A 17,551-nucleotide genomic window follows, 5' to 3' on the forward strand; every position below is an offset into this window, starting at 1 on the left:
AAAGACTATTACCTCAGTTTTGTTTTTGTTTAGCTGGAGAAAATTGTGGCACAACCAGTCATTGATTTCCTCAATGCATTTACCAAGAGCCTGTACAGGGCCTCGGTCTCCTGGTGACATTGTGATATATATTTGTGTGTCATCTGCATAGCTGTGATAGTTTATTTTGTTGTTGTTTATAATCTGTGCCAGTGGGAGCATGTAGATGTTAAACAGAAGGGGTCCCAAGATGGAACCTTGGGGAACTCCACATGTGATACTTGTCTGCTCAGATGTGAAGTTACCTATTGATACAAAGTATTTCCTGTTTTCTACGTATGTTTTGAACCAGTTTAGTACAGTTCCTGAAAGACCTGTCCAGTTCTCCAGTCGTTTGAGTAATATGTTGTGGTCAACTGTATCAAATGCTGCACTGAGATCCAGTAAAACTAGGACTGACAAGGTAAAAATCAATAAAATCCATTCATTTAATTTTGAATTCAAGTTTATTTATATGGCTTCAAATGCAAACAACAGCTGCCTGTCTCTAATACTGTAAGGTGTTAGAGACAAGGCCAGCAATCTGATGATCCCCTATGAGGAAGCACTTGGCAACTGTGGGGAGGAAAAACACCTCTTTGGAAAGAATATTGTAGTAGTCCTGTTATTGTAGTAGTTGGAGAGTCTCCTAGTGTGTCGAAGCTTTACAAATTTGCAATTATATTTGCATTTCAAGTTATGACAATGATTCGCTAAACATGTTTGTGTTTGTTACAGTAAAAAATATAACTTTTTTCTACGCTGATTTTATGTTTTTTGTCTGAATTTAGATCAATTGTGTTAATATAGTATGTCAAAATGAAAAACGTGAGGTTGTGCTTAAAAAATGAATGATACCAAACAAGGAGGATAAATATTCTTTAAAGGTGAAACGTAGAGATGAAATCAAAAGTAGTCAAAGATCCTGGACCACAACTAGTCATATTACTCAACTTTGCAGACAAACATCACTGCATGTCTGCATCTTGATGTAAGGTGCCCAGCTGTGGGTCGTGAGCGAAAGAACGAGATCGCGGATACAAGCGGCGGAAATGGGTTTCCTCCGAAGGGTGGCCGGCCTCTCCCTTAGAGATAGGGTGAGACGTTCGGCCATTCGGGAGGGGCTCAGAGTAGAGCCGCTGCTCCTCCACATTGAAAGGAGCCAGCTGAGGTGGTTTGAGCATCTGACAAGGATGCCTCCTGGGCGAGGTTTTCCGGGCATGTCCCACCGGGAGGAGGCCCCGGGGCAGACCCAGGACACGCTGGAGAGATTATATCTCTCGGGTGGCCTGGGAACGCCTTGGTGTTCCCCCAGATAAGCTGGAGGAGGTGGCTGGAGAGAGGGAGGTCTGGCCTTCTCTGCTTGGGCTGCTTCCCCCGCGACCCGGCCCCGGATAAGTGGAAGAAGATGGATGGATGGATAGATGAGTGTATTTGTTTTTTTGTTTTTAGGTATATTTGCGTATTTATCAGACACCAAAGCGTTAAACTTGGGGTATTTGGGCCATGTTTGTCTGGGAGTCAGAGTGTTGTCACAAGGCTGCCTGTATGCTCAATATTTAGAAATACATTTTTATATAAACTTGTTAAAATTGTTTATTATGTTATTATAAAGCAGCCATGTTCATGGTGCAGGCTCTATATTTTTGCAGTCAGTAGATGAAATGGGGAACAAGATAAATAATCGGAACACGAGCTGCAATGGTTATCAGTAGCTGATACATCAGTAAGATTAATTCAGCCATTTCTCATTCATGATTTTAAACTCAAACAGAACAGGCACATTATTAAAATAAAGGAAATGAACGTAAAGTTTCTGAGAACTTTTTTATTTTTAAGCATGTATCGAGGACATTAGTCAACTTCTGCATCTATATCATCTTTGGTTATGTCTGGATGACTTGCATGATTACCCAGTTATACTAGTTGGCCAACTTCTACAGGAAGCTGTAAATATTCCCAGTTGTACCGCCTACTGTCACAATACCTGAATCAAAGAACATCACTTGACAGAAACACCTGAGCCTTCAGCCAGGGAAGTGCACCACTGTTTGCAGAGTGTGATTATTTAACTGGAAACAGAAAGGATCTCAGTTATGTCCACAACTAATCAAGACAAATGTTTTCTCCACAACCAGAAGCGGAATAGTTTTTGTCACAATGATGAAGAGCTTGTCTGTCTTGTCTGCCAACAATCGAAAGAGCACAAAGTCCATGTCTGCTGCCCAGTAGAAGAAGCAGCTGAACAGAAAAAGGTTTGTAAAAATATACATTTAAAAAAACTAATACTGGGATGAAGTTGTTGGTAGACTTACATCACAATGTAAGAAACAGATCTTTAATTAATGGCTTCCATCATCACGTAATGTGTCATTTGTTCCACGAATTCTCATTATTCTTATGTCTGTAAAATGTAAGAAAATAGTGAAATGAGTGCACCCAATATGACTCAAATAATTAACAATTTTAATTCAATGTGATATTAAACAAAACCACAAAGAAAACTGATTATCAGGAACTACACAGAAATGCTATATTTTAAAATTCTTCTTCGTACATTTCAGACAGAAATCTCAGCCAGCCTCGAGTCCTTAAAGAAAAAACTCAAAGTACTAATCAACACAAAGGAACAATGGGAGGAAATAAAAACCCATATCCAGGTAAATGGTTTTGCGTTTCGTGAAACAATGCTGACTTTTACTGGGGCTTTTTAATGTTGCTTCTGACGAAAAAAAATCCCCAGCATGACAAACATTCCTTCCATTTACTAGCTTAAAAAAAACCCCACATTCTTTAAAATTACAGACGCAGGCATGTGAAACTGAGACAGGAATCAAGGAAGAGTTTAAGAAGCTCCACCAGTTCCTTAAGGAGGAGGAAAACACCAGATTGCAGGCACTGAAACAGGAGGAGGAAACTAAGACTCAAATCATGTGTATGAAGCTGGAAAACATTGAAGAGCAGATCAACACACTCTCCTCCACCATCAATGATATTGAAACAGCTCTCAAAGCACAGGATGTACAGCTTCTACAGGTATTTTTACTATCATTATTTACAAGCTGTTTTTATTTATATTAACTTCTAAGTTATTTTTCCTAAAAACAGTCAAGTAAACAGTGAAAATGGCTAAACAGGATGCCCAGGTGATAATGAACATCAATATAACACACAGCATACAAAACAGTAAAATTAAAAGTATTTAGTTAGTATACATGCAAACAAGAAAATTACTGAATATTAACCAAAATCATATTTTGCATAAAATGTTTACCAACTTTATTTATTAAATTTGAAATTTCGTATTTCTTAGATTTCTTGGATTCAAACTTGGATTAGTTTGGATTAAAACATAAAATGTCAGACAAGCATTTCTCACAGACCTATTTTCCATAGTCTGGATGTAAAATGTTAGTATGCTGTATTGGTTAATCAGTATGGTCAGTTTTAAAGACACATGTAGCGTCTGACAAGTGGGGCCGACTTCAATGTGCCTGCGTTCTTTTTAATGGCCACCAGGGGGTGATCCCTGTGATTGCAAAAAGACTTCGGGACCCATTGAAGTCTATAGAAATATCGTTTTCTACCTTTACCACTGTTAACACTTTCCTGTTGAGTTCATGGTCTCAGTTACATATTTAGGGTCATATTAAATTTTTAAAAGGAGTTAATTTCATACATCTTGGTTATACTGTTTGTCAGAAAGGAAGTAACAGTTTGTGATTGACAAGTTGTTAGTCAAGGAGTGTGTTACGACCCCCTCTGCTAGGCGTCAGGGAGGGAGTAACATACACGAGCCCCCCAACACAAAACTGAGTAAAGCAAAAGGTTTTAATTCCAAACTTTAAACAGAAAACCGACAGGGCTGTGCAACAGACCACTGGGCAGACAATTATTACATAAAGAAAGAACAGTCACGAGTAAAAGTTAAAGGGTAACTAAGGCAGGCTGGCCGCACACAAAATAAAAGCTAGGGTTTTAACTAAGGCAAGCCAGCTTCACGCAATCCTACTCACAGCCAGCTAGCAGCTCAAAACTCTAATCAGGCTAGGTTTAAAGCATGCACCAAGGTTCGACAAAGGTCAGCAATATGAATAAGGTCAACAAAGATCGACGAGGGAGGCATGAAGGGCAAACTGCATGTTCAGTCCTAAGCAGCCGCCACTGAGTGAAGGACCTCCAGCCTTTTGTAGCCACAGGTGGGTACGATCAGCCACTGATTGCCTCTTGGAGCATCATGGGATCCCGGGGCAGCCAATCGTCCGTGTGGTCTGGCACACTTCATTCTGCATAAGTGAGGGTTGGCACGGGTCTCCCAGTAACCAATCACACACGAGTCCTGGAACACATTGATTTACCTAGAGGAAGGCGGGGCCACCTGAGGCCGGAGGCCGTAAGACCCCTCCCCTTAAAACACCAACTAGGTCGGGCAGAAGCGGACGTTGCAGAGTGTGAACAACAACAAAGAACAAACACAGTAAAACATGTTTACAAGCGGGACAGACCATCAGCTAAAACATTTTCAGACCCCCTTTTATGGCGAATACTTAAGTTGTATTCCTGCAACAACAAAGCCCAGCGCATAAGGCGCTGGTTATGATTAAACATACGAGCAAGGAACACAAGTGGGTTGTGGTCGGTGTACACAACAAGAGGCAACATGCTGGACCCCAGGTACACGTGAAAGTGCTGAAGAGCCAACAACAAAGCCAGGGTCTCCTTTTCAATGGTGGAGTAGTTTAGCTGATTTTTATTGAACTTGCGGGAAAAGTAACAAACGGGGTGGTTCAAACCCTGCAAGTCTTCTTGCAACAGCACTGCCCCAGCCCCGACAGCACTGGCATCAACCTCAAGTTTGAATGGTCGCGTCAAATCAGGTGCAGCTAACACAGGAGTATGGCAGAGGAGGGCTTTTGCACTCTCAAAAGCATCCTGACACTCACTTGACCAGCCAAACTCAACCTTTGGGCTGAGTAGGTCAGTCAATGGCTTGACTACAGAGGAGAAATTCTTACAAAAGTTTCTGTAGTAGAATAGAATAGAATAGAATTCAACTTTATTGTCATTGCACATGCACAGGTACAGGGCAACGAAATGCAGTTTGCATCCATCCAGAAGTGCTTTAGTGATATAGATATATTACAATATATATTAGCAATAATATAGATATGCGAGTATATTACAGAAATGGGTCTATTATGGTATGTTATAATGTACACGGTATGAAGTATGTTGTGAATATTCTATAACTATAAGTATGTACAGGCTGTAGTGAGTACAAGCTATGTACAGGATATGAACAGGATATAAATATGAAAAACTATACAGAATATGAAATAAATAACTTTACAGAATCTGGGATATACAGCTATACAGAAATGGGAACTATGCAAGTTGTAAACAGTTGTAGGATTAAAGATTATCGAATGTACAGAATGATTATTTACACAGAGCTATACAGTAGTGCAGTTAAGATAAGTGAGGGTGTAGATAGTTTCTACAGAGGCTATATAAAGTGCTAGTGGTTGTGAGTGGTGGTTCAGTCCATGTTATTATTGTGTTTGAGGGTACAGTTGTCCACCATCCCTAGAAACCTACGCAACTCACGCCTGGTGGTAGGTGTGGGAAACTCTTTAATCACTGCCACTTTGGCATCTATGGGCCGGACCTGTCCACGTCCCACCTCCCTGCCTAAGTACGTCACTGTAGCTTTGGCAAACTCACACTTAGCTAAGTTGAGAGTTAGCGTAGCTTGAGCCAAACGGTGAAATACCTGCTGTAACATTTCCAAATGATCTTGCCATGTTTCAGTGTAAACTACTAGATCATCTAGGTAGGCACTGCAGTTGGACAGGCCACGGAGGACTTTATTTACTAGCCTCTGGAAGGTGGCAGGAGCGTTACACATGCCGAACGCCATGACTGTGTATTGTAGAAAATCATCAGGTGTAACAAAGGCAGAGATGTTAGAGGCACGTTCAGTTAAAGGCACCTGCCAGTAACCTTTAAGAAGTTCTAACTTTGAGACATACTGAGCAGTCCCAATACTGTCCACACAATCCTCAACTCTTGGGAGAGGATGTGAGTCAGCCACAGTCACAGAGTTCACCTTCCGGAAGTCTGTAATAAAACGGGGCGAGCCATCTGGCTTAGATTCTACTATACAACGCGAGCTCCAGGGGCTTTGACTGGGCTTCGCTAAGCCATGTTGCAGCAGATAGTCAGCCTCCTGTTTCATGAGCAAGCGCTTATGGGGGCTGGCTCGATAAGGATGCTGCTTAATAGGTTTAGCTCCCTGGACATCAATGTCATGCTCTAGCACCGTAGTGGAAGTTGGCACATCCCCGAATAAACAGGTGTGTTCCCTAATCAAGGCAATTACGTCTTCTTGCTGCTCTGAAAACAGATGCTCAAGCAAACTCGGCAATGCCTTTAGCATTTCAGAGTTAGGCAGACGGGGTCTAGAACAGGTGGGATAACGTAGTTTTAACCCATCAACCTCGTCCACCCCTCCTTCCTCTAGGTGGCTTGAGGCTACAATAGGAGCACAGAACCCCGCAGGCTCTGGCGTTGACCGAGGATGGTACAGTTTCAACATGTTTATGTGACAGACGCGTGTTTTGCGTCTGCGGTCGGGAGTGCAAATTACATAATCTGTCTCCCCTCTCTTTTCACAAACTTTAAAGGGGCCACTATACCTAGCAGACAAGGCTGAGCCTGGAACAGGCAAAAGCACAAGAACCTGGTCACCCACCTGAAAGGTTCTTTTAACAGAAGCCTTATCATAATGGCGTTTCATCTTTCCCTGTGAAGCGGCAAGGTGCTGTTTAGCCAGAGCGTTGGCTTGATTCAAACGCTCACGGAAGTGCTTTACATAACTGCTGACATTCACTTTGAAGACCCCATGTGGGCTTAAAAACGCCTCTTTCAGAGCTTTGAGGGGTCCCCATGGCCTATGGCCAAATACCAGCTCAGAAGGACTAAAACCAAGTGACTCCTGAACGGCGTCATGGGCAGCAAATAACACAAATGGAACACCCTCATCCCAGCTCTTTTCACTCTCCAGGCAGTATTTGCGTAGCATCGTCTTTAAGGTCTGGTGCCACCGCTCTAATGCACCCTGCGATTCAGGATGATACGCAGAGGACACGACATGCTTGACACCTAGAGTGCTAGCCACTTGGTTGAACAACTTAGACTGAAAGTTTGAGCTGAGTAAAGCAAAAGGTTTTAATTCCAAACTTTAAACAGAAAACCGACAGGGCTGTGCAACAGACCACTGGGCAGACAATTATTACATAAAGAAAGAACAGTCACGAGTAAAAGTTAAAGGGTAACTAAGGCAGGCTGGCCGCACACAAAATAAAAGCTAGGGTTTTAACTAAGGCAAGCCAGCTTCACGCAATCCTACTCACAGCCAGCTAGCAGCTCAAAACTCTAATCAGGCTAGGTTTAAAGCATGCACCAAGGTTCGACAAAGGTCAGCAATATGAATAAGTTCAACAAAGATCGACGAGGGAGGCATGAAGGGCAAACTGCATGTTCAGTCCTAAGCAGCCGCCACTGAGTGAAGGACCTCCAGCCTTTTGTAGCCACAGGTGGGTACGATCAGCCACTGATTGCCTCTTGGAGCATCATGGGATCCCGGGGCAGCCAATCGTCCGTGTGGTCTGGCACACTTCATTCTGCATAAGTGAGGGTTGGCACGGGTCTCCCAGTAACCAATCACACACGAGTCCTGGAACACATTGATTTACCTAGAGGAAGGCGGGGCCACCTGAGGCCGGAGGCCGTAACAGAGCGTATGGCTTGACAGTCAGACCTGCACCGACTCACTGCATCCGGTTACAAAATCGCTACGTCCATCTCTTACAGTGTCCATGGTTGTAACCCATTAGTTTGTGTCCTGTTTTGGAGCCTCAAATCTTCCTTTGTTGCCATCATCTTGTTGAGAAATCCAAAAAAAAGAACTCAGGAATGGGCAAATACTTTTTCACAGCATTGTACCTGTTTTAACACTACATAACGCATAAATAACGGCTTTTTTTCCTGGTGTAGAGCTCATAATATGAACTTTTAAACCTAGTTTAGTTGGCAATTACAGTTTTGGCACTTCTGATTTGCTTCATTTCGGCTGCTTATGTGCGCTATCATGCAAGGAGGAAGCCATATTTGAACAGTGCAGAAGTACCTTTGTGTCTTGTGGACCAAGACGCCTTTGAAATTAACTGTTTCAAAGTGGTAAAGTGTTCAGCGAGTCCAAATTAGACGTTCTTGTTGATAATTGTGGATGCTCTGTCCTCCGGGCTAAAGAGGAGGGAGACTTTGCAGTGTGTTATCAGCATTCGGTTCAAAATCCAACATTGTGGTACGGGAGTACAGGAGGTTTGCATGTTTTGGAAGGAACTATGAATGAATGCAGACCATCACACTTCTTCCTCCATGTTTGACAGTTGATGGCAAACACTGTGGAACCATCCTTTTGCCTACTTGATGGCAGTGGTGTTTCACGGCCCAGGCAAGCCTCTTTGTTTTATTCTGATGCCATAGTTAGCTTCCATGGTCTGCTCACAGACAGAGGGGGTTGTAAGTAATCCAGAAAAGTTGGAACACTTGTAGGAAATAACAGCACCAACTTTCAAGGCTTGATCAACCTCTATTACTGCAGAACAGCTTTAAATTGTTAAACCATTTTGTGTTTCCTAAAAAAGAAAGAAAAAAAGGCCTTTTTGTATACATTTAAAATGTACATTATTTTTTAGTTTTGGGTAACCTTATCTTTTTTTAGCCTCTGGCAGTTCACCGCTTACCTTTGTACCATTTCAAGCTATTCATTGGAGTTGAACGACTTGAATTGCAATACAAAACTGAAACTTTTGAACGGTAGTGCACATATGTGTGTCTTTGAATTACTGTACAGGTTTAATACTTTCAGCCGTTTCCAGATGTGCAACTCTATTTCACACATGATTTCATAATGTACTCTCTTTCACATTCTCTCTTCAACTTAAGGACTACAAGAAGACAAAGAAAATGTAAGCATAACCCACTATCTGTTAAAATCAGCATTGATCCTTTCCATGAGAGAATGCTGTAACAACTTAACATGTTTCAGGCTTCAGTGGAAAATTGGAGAGCCAGAGGTCATCAGAGATATCCTGATAAACTCTGCAAAGCATCTGGGATCACTTAAGTTTTCACATTTGGAAGAAGGTGGAAGACATTGTCAGATGTGGTGGGTTAAAGAAAAAGATTTTACTCTAAATCTATCATATTTTCAACTAACTGAATTTTATGGTTTCCAGTTCCTGTTGTTTTGGATCCAAACACTGCCCATTTCAACTTACTCTGAAGAACTGTCCTGTGTGCAATACAGCAGCAAGAAGCTCCTACCCAACAATCCCGAACGCCTTGTCAGCCGTATTTCTGTGCTGGGAGCCACTGGTTTAACATCTGGAAAGCACAGCTGGACTGTAGATGTGGGCCAAGGCAAAGACTGGTACATCGGAGTGGCTCTAGACTCCATCCAAAGAAAGAATACCATCTTCCTCAGCCCTGCTGAGGGTTTCTGGGTAATTGGCTTGAGCAATGGAGACTCACTGTGGGCACAGACCACACCTCGCTCCAAGCTCCCAATGAAGGAGAAGCCCAACAGGATTACAGTCGAGCTGGACTATGACAGGGGAAAAGTCGTTTTCATCAATGCTGCAGATTCTACAAAGATCCACACATTCAAAGACAAATTTACTGAGAAGGTTTTCCCCTACTTTTCCCCCGGATTGTGTAAGGATGTGCAAAACGCGAGTCCATTGACAATCTGTCCCCAGATAATCAAAGTGAAAGTAGAATAGCTTCCCATTTCTGTAGAGTTAAAAGGCAGGCTCCATTACGTGTCATAACAGTACTAGTAATGTATGCAATAAATATTGTGACTGAAACACAATGAAAATGTTTTGTAATTAAAATTATTTATTTAAATAAGAGTTTTTCAGCAGGAAATTGTACTTTACTGTATCAAACTGAGGTCCAAAGAGCAAGAAAAGAAAAAATTTCAAACACTCTTTTAGCTTTCTCAGAACGAAGTCTTTAGATTTATTTAAATTTAGTGTCAAGTTAACCATTAACCATCCTTCTCTTTGTTTTTTGGCTTCCTCTGTGACGCCATGTCTTTTAGCTTAGAGTCCAATTTTCTTTGCAGATAGGCCTTCTTATTGTGGTCCATAGATTTGTCTTTCTTCCCACTCCCAGCATAAAGAACACCCTCTTTACTTATCCTCATTCGAGCATGAGACTTGGCTTTATCTCCACAACCGTGAACCTGAAAAGTATTTGCAAGACGTCAATCAGACTTTCACGTAAAAAAAACATAAATTCCACAGATGCTTGGCAGGTGTTACCTGTTAACCTACACGTCAAACATACTACTCAGTTGAGGCGTGCCTCTTACCTCTGGTATATGATGACTGAGACAATACTGCCTGTTACAGAACAGGCAGAGCTGCCCGAGTGTTAGCACAGATGCTTTGCACTTGACAAAACTACAAACACTGTCGGCCTTCATGACACTACTGATGAGTGTGTCGAAGTCGTCATCTGGAGCAGAGGCAGCAGCGATGTCGCAGGCCCCAGCCTTGGTTCGATTTTTTCCTGGGGTTGAAACATGATGCAGAGTTAAGCTGTTAGAAAGCTGATGGGTAAGAAAACACCTTTAAATGCTTTGTTTAGACTCTTCTGATGCAAACCTTTTGCTTTTTTTGATGAGTGGCCTTGAGCTGGATGAATGTTGTTCTGTTGCTTTTTTTGTTGAGCGTTTTCTTCCCTTTTCTTCTGCTCCCTCTTCATCCTCTCTAAATGTAAACTTTTCAGGTCTAAGGGGGGTTGAGACGATGGCTCACTTTTTGAATCTGGGATCGTTTCCTCTTCCTCTTCCGTTGCTGCTCGTGCTTCCTCTTTGGCTGGTTTTGACACTGGGGGTCTGGAGACAGTGATACACCTCTCACTTCCCTCTCCTTTGCTCTCATGAATGAGGCCCAGCTCCTCAGCGATCTCATGGACCAGCAGCCGGTCATGAGAGTTAAACGATGACGGAAACTGTAGCTCACTCTGGTTTAAGTCCTTCATAAACCTTTCCACCTGCTCTCTGATCTCAGCGCGTCTGCCCTTACTCTGCTCTTGCTCTGCTGATGTGCTAGACTTTGTTTGCTTCTCTGAACCAGCTGCATTTTCCTTGCTGCTGCTACCAGCAGATTTTTTCTGTCCTGGCTTTGCTTTACTGGAGGGCTGATCCTTGACCTTGTGTTTGGTAGATGTGGAGGTGCTGGAAGAGGCTGTTTTCGCATCTTTGTGGTCACGGGTGTAATTTTGTGGTACGATGTCTTGAATGTACTCGAACGCTGTTCTGACCTCACCAAACTCAGTCATGTGATCAATCAGGGATTTCAGAAAACCGTGATTCTGAACGGTTTGAGTGTCACACACGACAGCGATGTGTCGTCTTGCACGCGTAACGGCAACATTTATCCTTCTGTCCTCTGTTAGAAATCCAACTTCACCTAAAATAAATGGAATCAGTGGGAAAAAAAAAAAATTGTGATAGCCTGTTGTTTATGTTTAATGCAGCTAACATCTGCAATTCTGTGACAGAATTAAAAGGAATGTCATGAATTACCTTTTCTGTTGGATCGAACTAACGACAACACGACAGCCTCTTTTTCCCTGCCCTGAAATCCATCCACTGATTTTATTTCGAGCTCTGGATGCTTTGCAGAAAGTTTTTGACGTAGAAGATCGACCTGTACGGAGAGAAAAACGGTTGTTATATTCAAAACAGCACTGTTATATCGATTTTCCTTGGCAGCTGTGGTTTAAGTGGTATAACGGAATGTCTACCAATTAGAAGGTCGGAATGACGGAATGTCTGTGAGCCCGAGTTGCCACCAATTGCAGTGTGAGTGTGTGAATGTTAGATAAAAGAACTGCATGAATGTGTGTGATTGGCTGAATGAGACTTAGAAAAGGCTTTGAGTGCTCAAAATTAAGTAGAACGACATTATATAAGTACCAGTGTGTTTACCATGTACCATTTAAATGATAAAGCTTCGGGTGTTTATTTTTATCAAAGGGAAAGATGTTTTTACATACATACATGCAAATTTATTGCACACTGTGGTCAAATGTTTGTGCACGTTGGAGGTATTTCTTCTCTGTTGGGGGAATTATTTATTTTTTATTTTTTTAAGCAATGTAATACAAATATCACTTTTCTTTAAAGTAATGCATTAAGTTACTTAAAAGCTAAGTCATTCTTTATACTAGTCTTTACATCCTTTTTGCATTTCCCTAATCACTGTGCTATGATGATCTGACCTTCAGGAAAATTTTTTTAATAATTCTCCCTGGAATTTTGAAACCAATCAGTTACTTTCAGTGCTGCCAGTCTCATTTCTGTGACTTACTTGTAGATTGTATGGAGCAATAACAGCTATGTCTTTAGCTTTAACTCCAGCTTCAGTCAGAGCTTTTATGTGCAGATCGACGATGTCGACCTCACCTGAGGAAACACATCACACGCTGTTAAACTGTCATACCACACAAGCAGTAAACATAGATGGCTTGTTTACAAGCTAAAATTAAAAAAGAATAACCTGTGTTGCCTTTGGACTGCTCATCTGCGACCTCCATTTCACTCAGACCACACCCTGCTGTGTCAATAAGAAGCAGCGGCGTGCTGGTCTCTTCAACGCATGCGACTCCTGCTAGATCTCTGTTTTGAGCGACATTTTTAAATGAATCCAAAGATTCATCCGTCACCAGAACTCAAATATGAGATGCTTTAAAATAGTACATTGAGTCTCACTTCAGTAAATGTCCCTCCACAGAGCTGTGAGCGGTCAGTCTTCCATGGTACATCTCCTTGGAGGCCCACTGCATAATGGCACTGTTCATGCGGTACTGAACTGTCAGCATACGAACCACCGAGTCCCCGTACATCTGGATAAGTCTCTCCATAAGACTCAGAGATAAGCCTTTTGATGCAGCCCTGTATGCAACAGAACAACATAAAAATTTTAGAGATTTACATTTTAATTTCTGAAAACCAGCCTCATTCGCATTCACATCAACGGCCAATTTAGAATACACATTTAACCCAACCCCACTAACTGCACATCTTTGGACTGTGGGAGAAAGCCAGAATACCAGGAGAGATCCCTGCTGTACCCTGCCTCTCGCCCTGTGACAACTGGAATAGGTTACCGCCCTGCACAACCCTGAATTGGAAAAGTGGAAAAAAATGGATGGAGCATCGATGACTTCTTTCTATAACTGATTTGATACTGGGATTAAAAGTGCATTAGGATGAGATCTCTGAACCACCAGTACACACAGAAGAGCCGATTAGAGCTAGAAAAACCTGTTTCGGTGTTTTAAAAAGCAACAGACTGGAAAACTATGAAACCTATCCTTTAACCAAGCTTGTTGTTTTTATAATCAGAAATCTGAATGCTTCAGAAAATGTGTCAAAAGTGCTTTTTAAAGGAAAAATTAAAATTCTAAAAACTATTTCTAGTGACATCCTTTGGATTTTGTCCTCCACTTTTAACTCCAGAGGCTTAATAAAAGCAGGCGGTGAATGTCTCATTGTTCAGGTTATGTTACAATTCATTTACATACTGGCAACAGATAAATGCTACATCGTGTATTTTAAGGTTAAAAACTTCTGGGACTTGAGGAAAAAAAGTCACAACGGTATAGATATCAAATGCTGAATATTATGAATGCATAAAAAACCCAAACTTGAATTTTTTACATTTGTGATTTAATGGTAGGTGGTAACTGCTTGTAGTCTCCAGCCAGGATGCACTTGCGCGCTCTAAGCAGGGCGATCCAGCAGCTGCTCTCCAGTGCCTGAGCACACTCGTCTATCACCACCCAGTCAAAATGTTCAGCTGGCAGGAACTTCAGAGGCCCGTCATCGCAGGCACCTGCACACACGCAGACAAGCGCTCTCCGATTACCTTTCATCATTACTCCAGCATCTGAATGACACTGTCATCGGGCCATTACTCACCTGTGTTGGTTGATAACACAACGTCAGCACTTTTAAGGATCTGGGCGATGGCTGCTGCCTCTCTGCTTTTCAGCTCTTTTCTCAGCTCTCCTATTTCTCGTTTCATGTTCCCCCGTTCTCCTTTCTCCTTTTTCATTCCCGTCTTGGAACAATCACAACATCACAAATCATTTGAGACGGCACTAAAATGACATGTTAGCGGGACACCACACTATAATACTCACAAATGCTTTATCAATGTCCTTCCGGATCTCAGCGATGATGTTTGCGTTGTCACTCTGAGCCAGGATGGCATCCAGTGAATGTTTCTGTATGGACTCCAGTAGCCTGGCTGGGTGACCCAGCCTCAGGACCTTGGCTTTGCCCTGGGCTAACCTCTCCACTAAATTATCCACCGCCACATTTGAAGGAGCACAGCACAGGATCTGCACAGTCACAAGAGCCAAAGTGATCCTGTCTAGACTAGAGTTGTGGCATTGATAACATTCTTCTTTATACACTAACAAATTCACATTTTTGCACCTTTTGCCCCTGTTTGACAGCTTGCAGGATGATTTCCACCACAGTGGTGGTCTTCCCAGTGCCCGGAGGCCCATGAATCACTGCAAGCTCTCTCTGTGACAGAGCGAAGGATACAGCTTCTCTTTGGGAGTCATCCAAGTTTGAGTTAAAGAATTCAACCTTATCTGATGAAATAAAACAGAGGCAAACACCAATGCGCTGAATGTTATATATGCATATGGAAACTTAGATTTCTAAACAATCTTTTAATTAAAACAGGAGCTAATATTTACTCACTTGGTTGTGACTGAGAAGTAGGTTTTGTGTCTCCAAAGAGGACACTTATTAAATTGGAAGCTGGTCCATTGTTGTATCCATTTAATGTATTCAAAGCACTGCAAGCAGAAACCCCATGGGTTAAGTTTCAAAAGTGTACTGATTCACATGCACCGAGGTATTTTTGGTTACAGATATTCCTCACCGTTTCATTCGTTTGTAAGTGACGTCGTTTGCTAACTTTAAAAGGTTGTAAAGTGCATCTGAATCTAAACTGTGGCCATCCTTTAAATCATCAAAGGCCACACTTACAGATGCTTGGCCGACCCTTGTCACAATCCCAGTACTGATCTGTGAGGCTGCAGTGCATCCAGTAGTGTCATACAAGCCAACTATATCACCTGCAAAGACAGACACATACCTCACTGTAATATAAACATAATTTAATTACATTTTATTTATATAGTGCAAATCAGAACAACCATTTCTAAAGGTGCTTTATATTGTGAGGTAAATCTCTATAATAATGGAGAGACAACCCCCTATGAGAAAGCACTTGACAAAAGTGGGAAAGCAAAGCTTTTAATAGGAAGACACCTCTGACAGAACCAGGCTCAGGAAGGGGCAGCCATCTGCTGCGACTTGTTGGTGTTGAAGAGAGCCTAGTCTTGTTACAGGATAACTAAGTGAGGATTCATGGTCACCTGATCCAGCCTTAACTATAAGCTTTATCAAAAAAGAAAATTTTAAGCCTCATCATAAAAGGAAAAGGGCCTCAAAGCTGAACACTCTGCCTCATAAAGTAAAAACAGACGTCAATCTCACCAGGTCCGAAGCTGTTGCTTGGCAGAGATGAGAACCCAAGATGCTTTCTTGGCTCCAAGATGACGACTGTGCGGCCGTAGAGGCCTGTGGACTGACTTCCTATCTGCAGTTTCAGCAGGCAAACACCTTTGTTTTGAAGATCCTTGAGAGAAATGTTCTCCTGCCATACCCTGAGGGCACAAAAAAGGGAAATCACGAGTGACAACTGTTGATAACAACATTTGGTTTTAGATTATTTTCAGGAGAAATCTCTGTGTTTAGAAACAAATCCATTTTTTAAAACCACACCTTAATCTCTCTGAAAACAATTTAAATACAAATAATAAAAACATCTTTATGTCGCACAGTTCAGCAAACTAAATTCTGCAGTGTGACCGTTTGACAGTGCAGATGTGACATTACATACCTGGTCTCCTCTATCTCAGCCTCCCGCTCCTCCTGCAGAAGCTCGAGTGTCTTTGACACAAACTTTTCCAAGGCCATTACTCACTGAAATGGTAACAGAACAAGATGTTTCTAGCACATCATCTGATTTTTAGAAAAACATCTCTACATGCTATAATATTTATAATGTGCAAAGATTGATAAATAATCTTAATTTTGTGATTTATGGATTAGTTAAATTGACATTTCATCCACTTTAATACTAAAGTATAGTTTTGCTTCCAACGTTCCTGCTTCTTCTACCTTCTGTTTAACTTTTTTACAGTTTTATTTCTATACACCTTTTCTCTGGGTTACAAAAAAATGATTTAATGTTCTACAAAAAAACTCAAACAAATAACAAACAAAATATTCAAAGCAATAATAGTTATTCATGATCATACTACTACTAAGCTGCAGCAGCTTCATTGGCTCCCAGTCAAATATCGTATCAATTTCAAAATACTCTTGTACACATCTATGGCTATTCATCATCTCTCTCCTGCATATCTCTCTGATCTGGTTCAGATCACCACCCCATCTCTGTGTCTTAGATCTTCTTCTCTTTCTCTGTCCCCTCTCCCCGTCTTGCCACCATGGGGAGCAGGGCTTGCTCTGCTCCTCGACTCTGGAATTCCCTACCTCCTGATTTAAGAAATATCACTTCCTTCTCTCTCTTTAAGTCCCAACTCAAAACTCACTTGTTCAAAATAGCTTATCCCACATAACCTCTCCACTCTGCTATTTTAAATTTGTTTTATGTCTTGTGCTTTTATGATTGTGTAAACTGCTTGCTTTTAGTGTTCTGCTGTGTACAGTGTCCTTGAGTGTTCTGAAAGGCGCTTTCAAATAAAATGTATTATTATTATTATTATTATTATTATTATTACGACACAGGTTAAATTGGTCTTAACCATATTTAAATATTTTTGTACTTTTTCTGTACTTCTCCTCCTAAATAATTCGTCCGAAACTGAATCTACTAGCCTGTACACCCACTACTGTATTTATTTTATTTTTAATTTGGGGAAAACGACAAAAACAACAAAGGAAAAACTGTAAAATTTTTTAAAAAAGCTGTAAAATAAAAAGCACTAGGACCCACACTTAGTTATTATAGATGAAAGTAACCCTTAAAAAAGAAGCAGGGTATAGGTAAATCGTTTCAACGCACAAACATGTTAAAGCTAAATGCTAACATCACAGCCACGGTCATTTTACTTTACGAGCAGTTAGCAAGCGAGAACTGCACTCACCTGTTAGCGCCTGAAACCTAAAGACGGAAAAGCCAAATTTAACGTTAGTTAATCATGCTAAATAACTTGGAAATGTAACACCCTCTCTATCATTACTCAGGTGGATTTGTTTGGTTCCTGTTCTCTTCCTTGTTTGTGTTTTACTGGTTGACAAACTCGGCACACTGCCACCTATAGGCTCGGA

The 17,551-nt window shown here is 41.5% G+C and overlaps 1 protein-coding gene and 1 pseudogene across 3 annotated transcripts; one reads left to right on the forward strand and one right to left on the reverse strand.

The window, feature by feature from the left end:
- Positions 1–1,966: 1,966 nt before the first annotated feature.
- Positions 1,967–9,930, forward strand: LOC147324772 (E3 ubiquitin-protein ligase TRIM39-like; annotated as a pseudogene). The gene is made up of 6 exons (XR_015130221.1): positions 1,967–2,273; positions 2,583–2,678; positions 2,824–3,054; positions 9,031–9,053; positions 9,134–9,253; positions 9,324–9,930. The product of XR_015130221.1 is annotated as an E3 ubiquitin-protein ligase TRIM39-like (transcript).
- Positions 9,931–9,969: 39 nt separating this feature from the next.
- Positions 9,970–17,549, reverse strand: ighmbp2 (immunoglobulin mu DNA binding protein 2). 2 transcript variants are annotated; one of them, XM_086298811.1, is made up of 16 exons: positions 17,368–17,549; positions 16,095–16,177; positions 15,689–15,858; positions 15,069–15,264; positions 14,885–14,982; positions 14,609–14,772; positions 14,311–14,511; positions 14,087–14,228; positions 13,826–14,000; positions 12,875–13,057; positions 12,663–12,781; positions 12,474–12,568; positions 11,687–11,810; positions 10,761–11,570; positions 10,466–10,665; positions 9,970–10,336 (listed from the first exon to the last, which is right to left on the reverse strand). In XM_086298811.1, exons 2-16 carry the CDS (start codon positions 16,169–16,171, stop codon positions 10,139–10,141), a joined length of 2,952 nt encoding a protein of 983 aa, XP_086154937.1. In that variant the 5' UTR covers positions 16,172–16,177; positions 17,368–17,549; the 3' UTR covers positions 9,970–10,138. The 2 variants fall into 2 exon arrangements, with proteins under 2 accessions (XP_086154937.1, XP_086154938.1); XM_086298812.1 differs by lacking the exons at positions 15,069–15,264; positions 15,689–15,858; positions 16,095–16,177; positions 17,368–17,549 and having other exon boundaries at positions 14,311–14,806; positions 14,885–14,981.
- Positions 17,550–17,551: the final 2 nt, after the last annotated feature.

Source organism: Aulonocara sp. 'chitande type north' Nkhata Bay, linkage group LG7 (genome assembly GCF_057382095.1).
Source record: "Aulonocara sp. 'chitande type north' Nkhata Bay isolate Kocher_YH1m ecotype deep benthic linkage group LG7, A_spYH_male_GT1.1, whole genome shotgun sequence".
Taxonomy (NCBI): Eukaryota; Metazoa; Chordata; class Actinopteri; order Cichliformes; family Cichlidae; genus Aulonocara; species Aulonocara sp. 'chitande type north' Nkhata Bay.

Excerpts from the sequence above, each read along its gene's own strand:
- ighmbp2 (XM_086298811.1), bottom strand. The coding sequence starts at position 16,171 with ATGGCCTTGGAAAAGTTTGTGTCAAAGACACTCGAGCTTCTGCAGGAG. Across the intron at positions 11,571-11,686 it reads AGTTCGATCCAACAGAAAAG|GTGAAGTTGGATTTCTAACA; the intron begins GTAATTCATGAC and ends CATTTATTTTAG. Across the intron at positions 10,666-10,760 it reads CTCATCAAAAAAAGCAAAAG|GAAAAAATCGAACCAAGGCT; the intron begins GTTTGCATCAGA and ends TTTCAACCCCAG.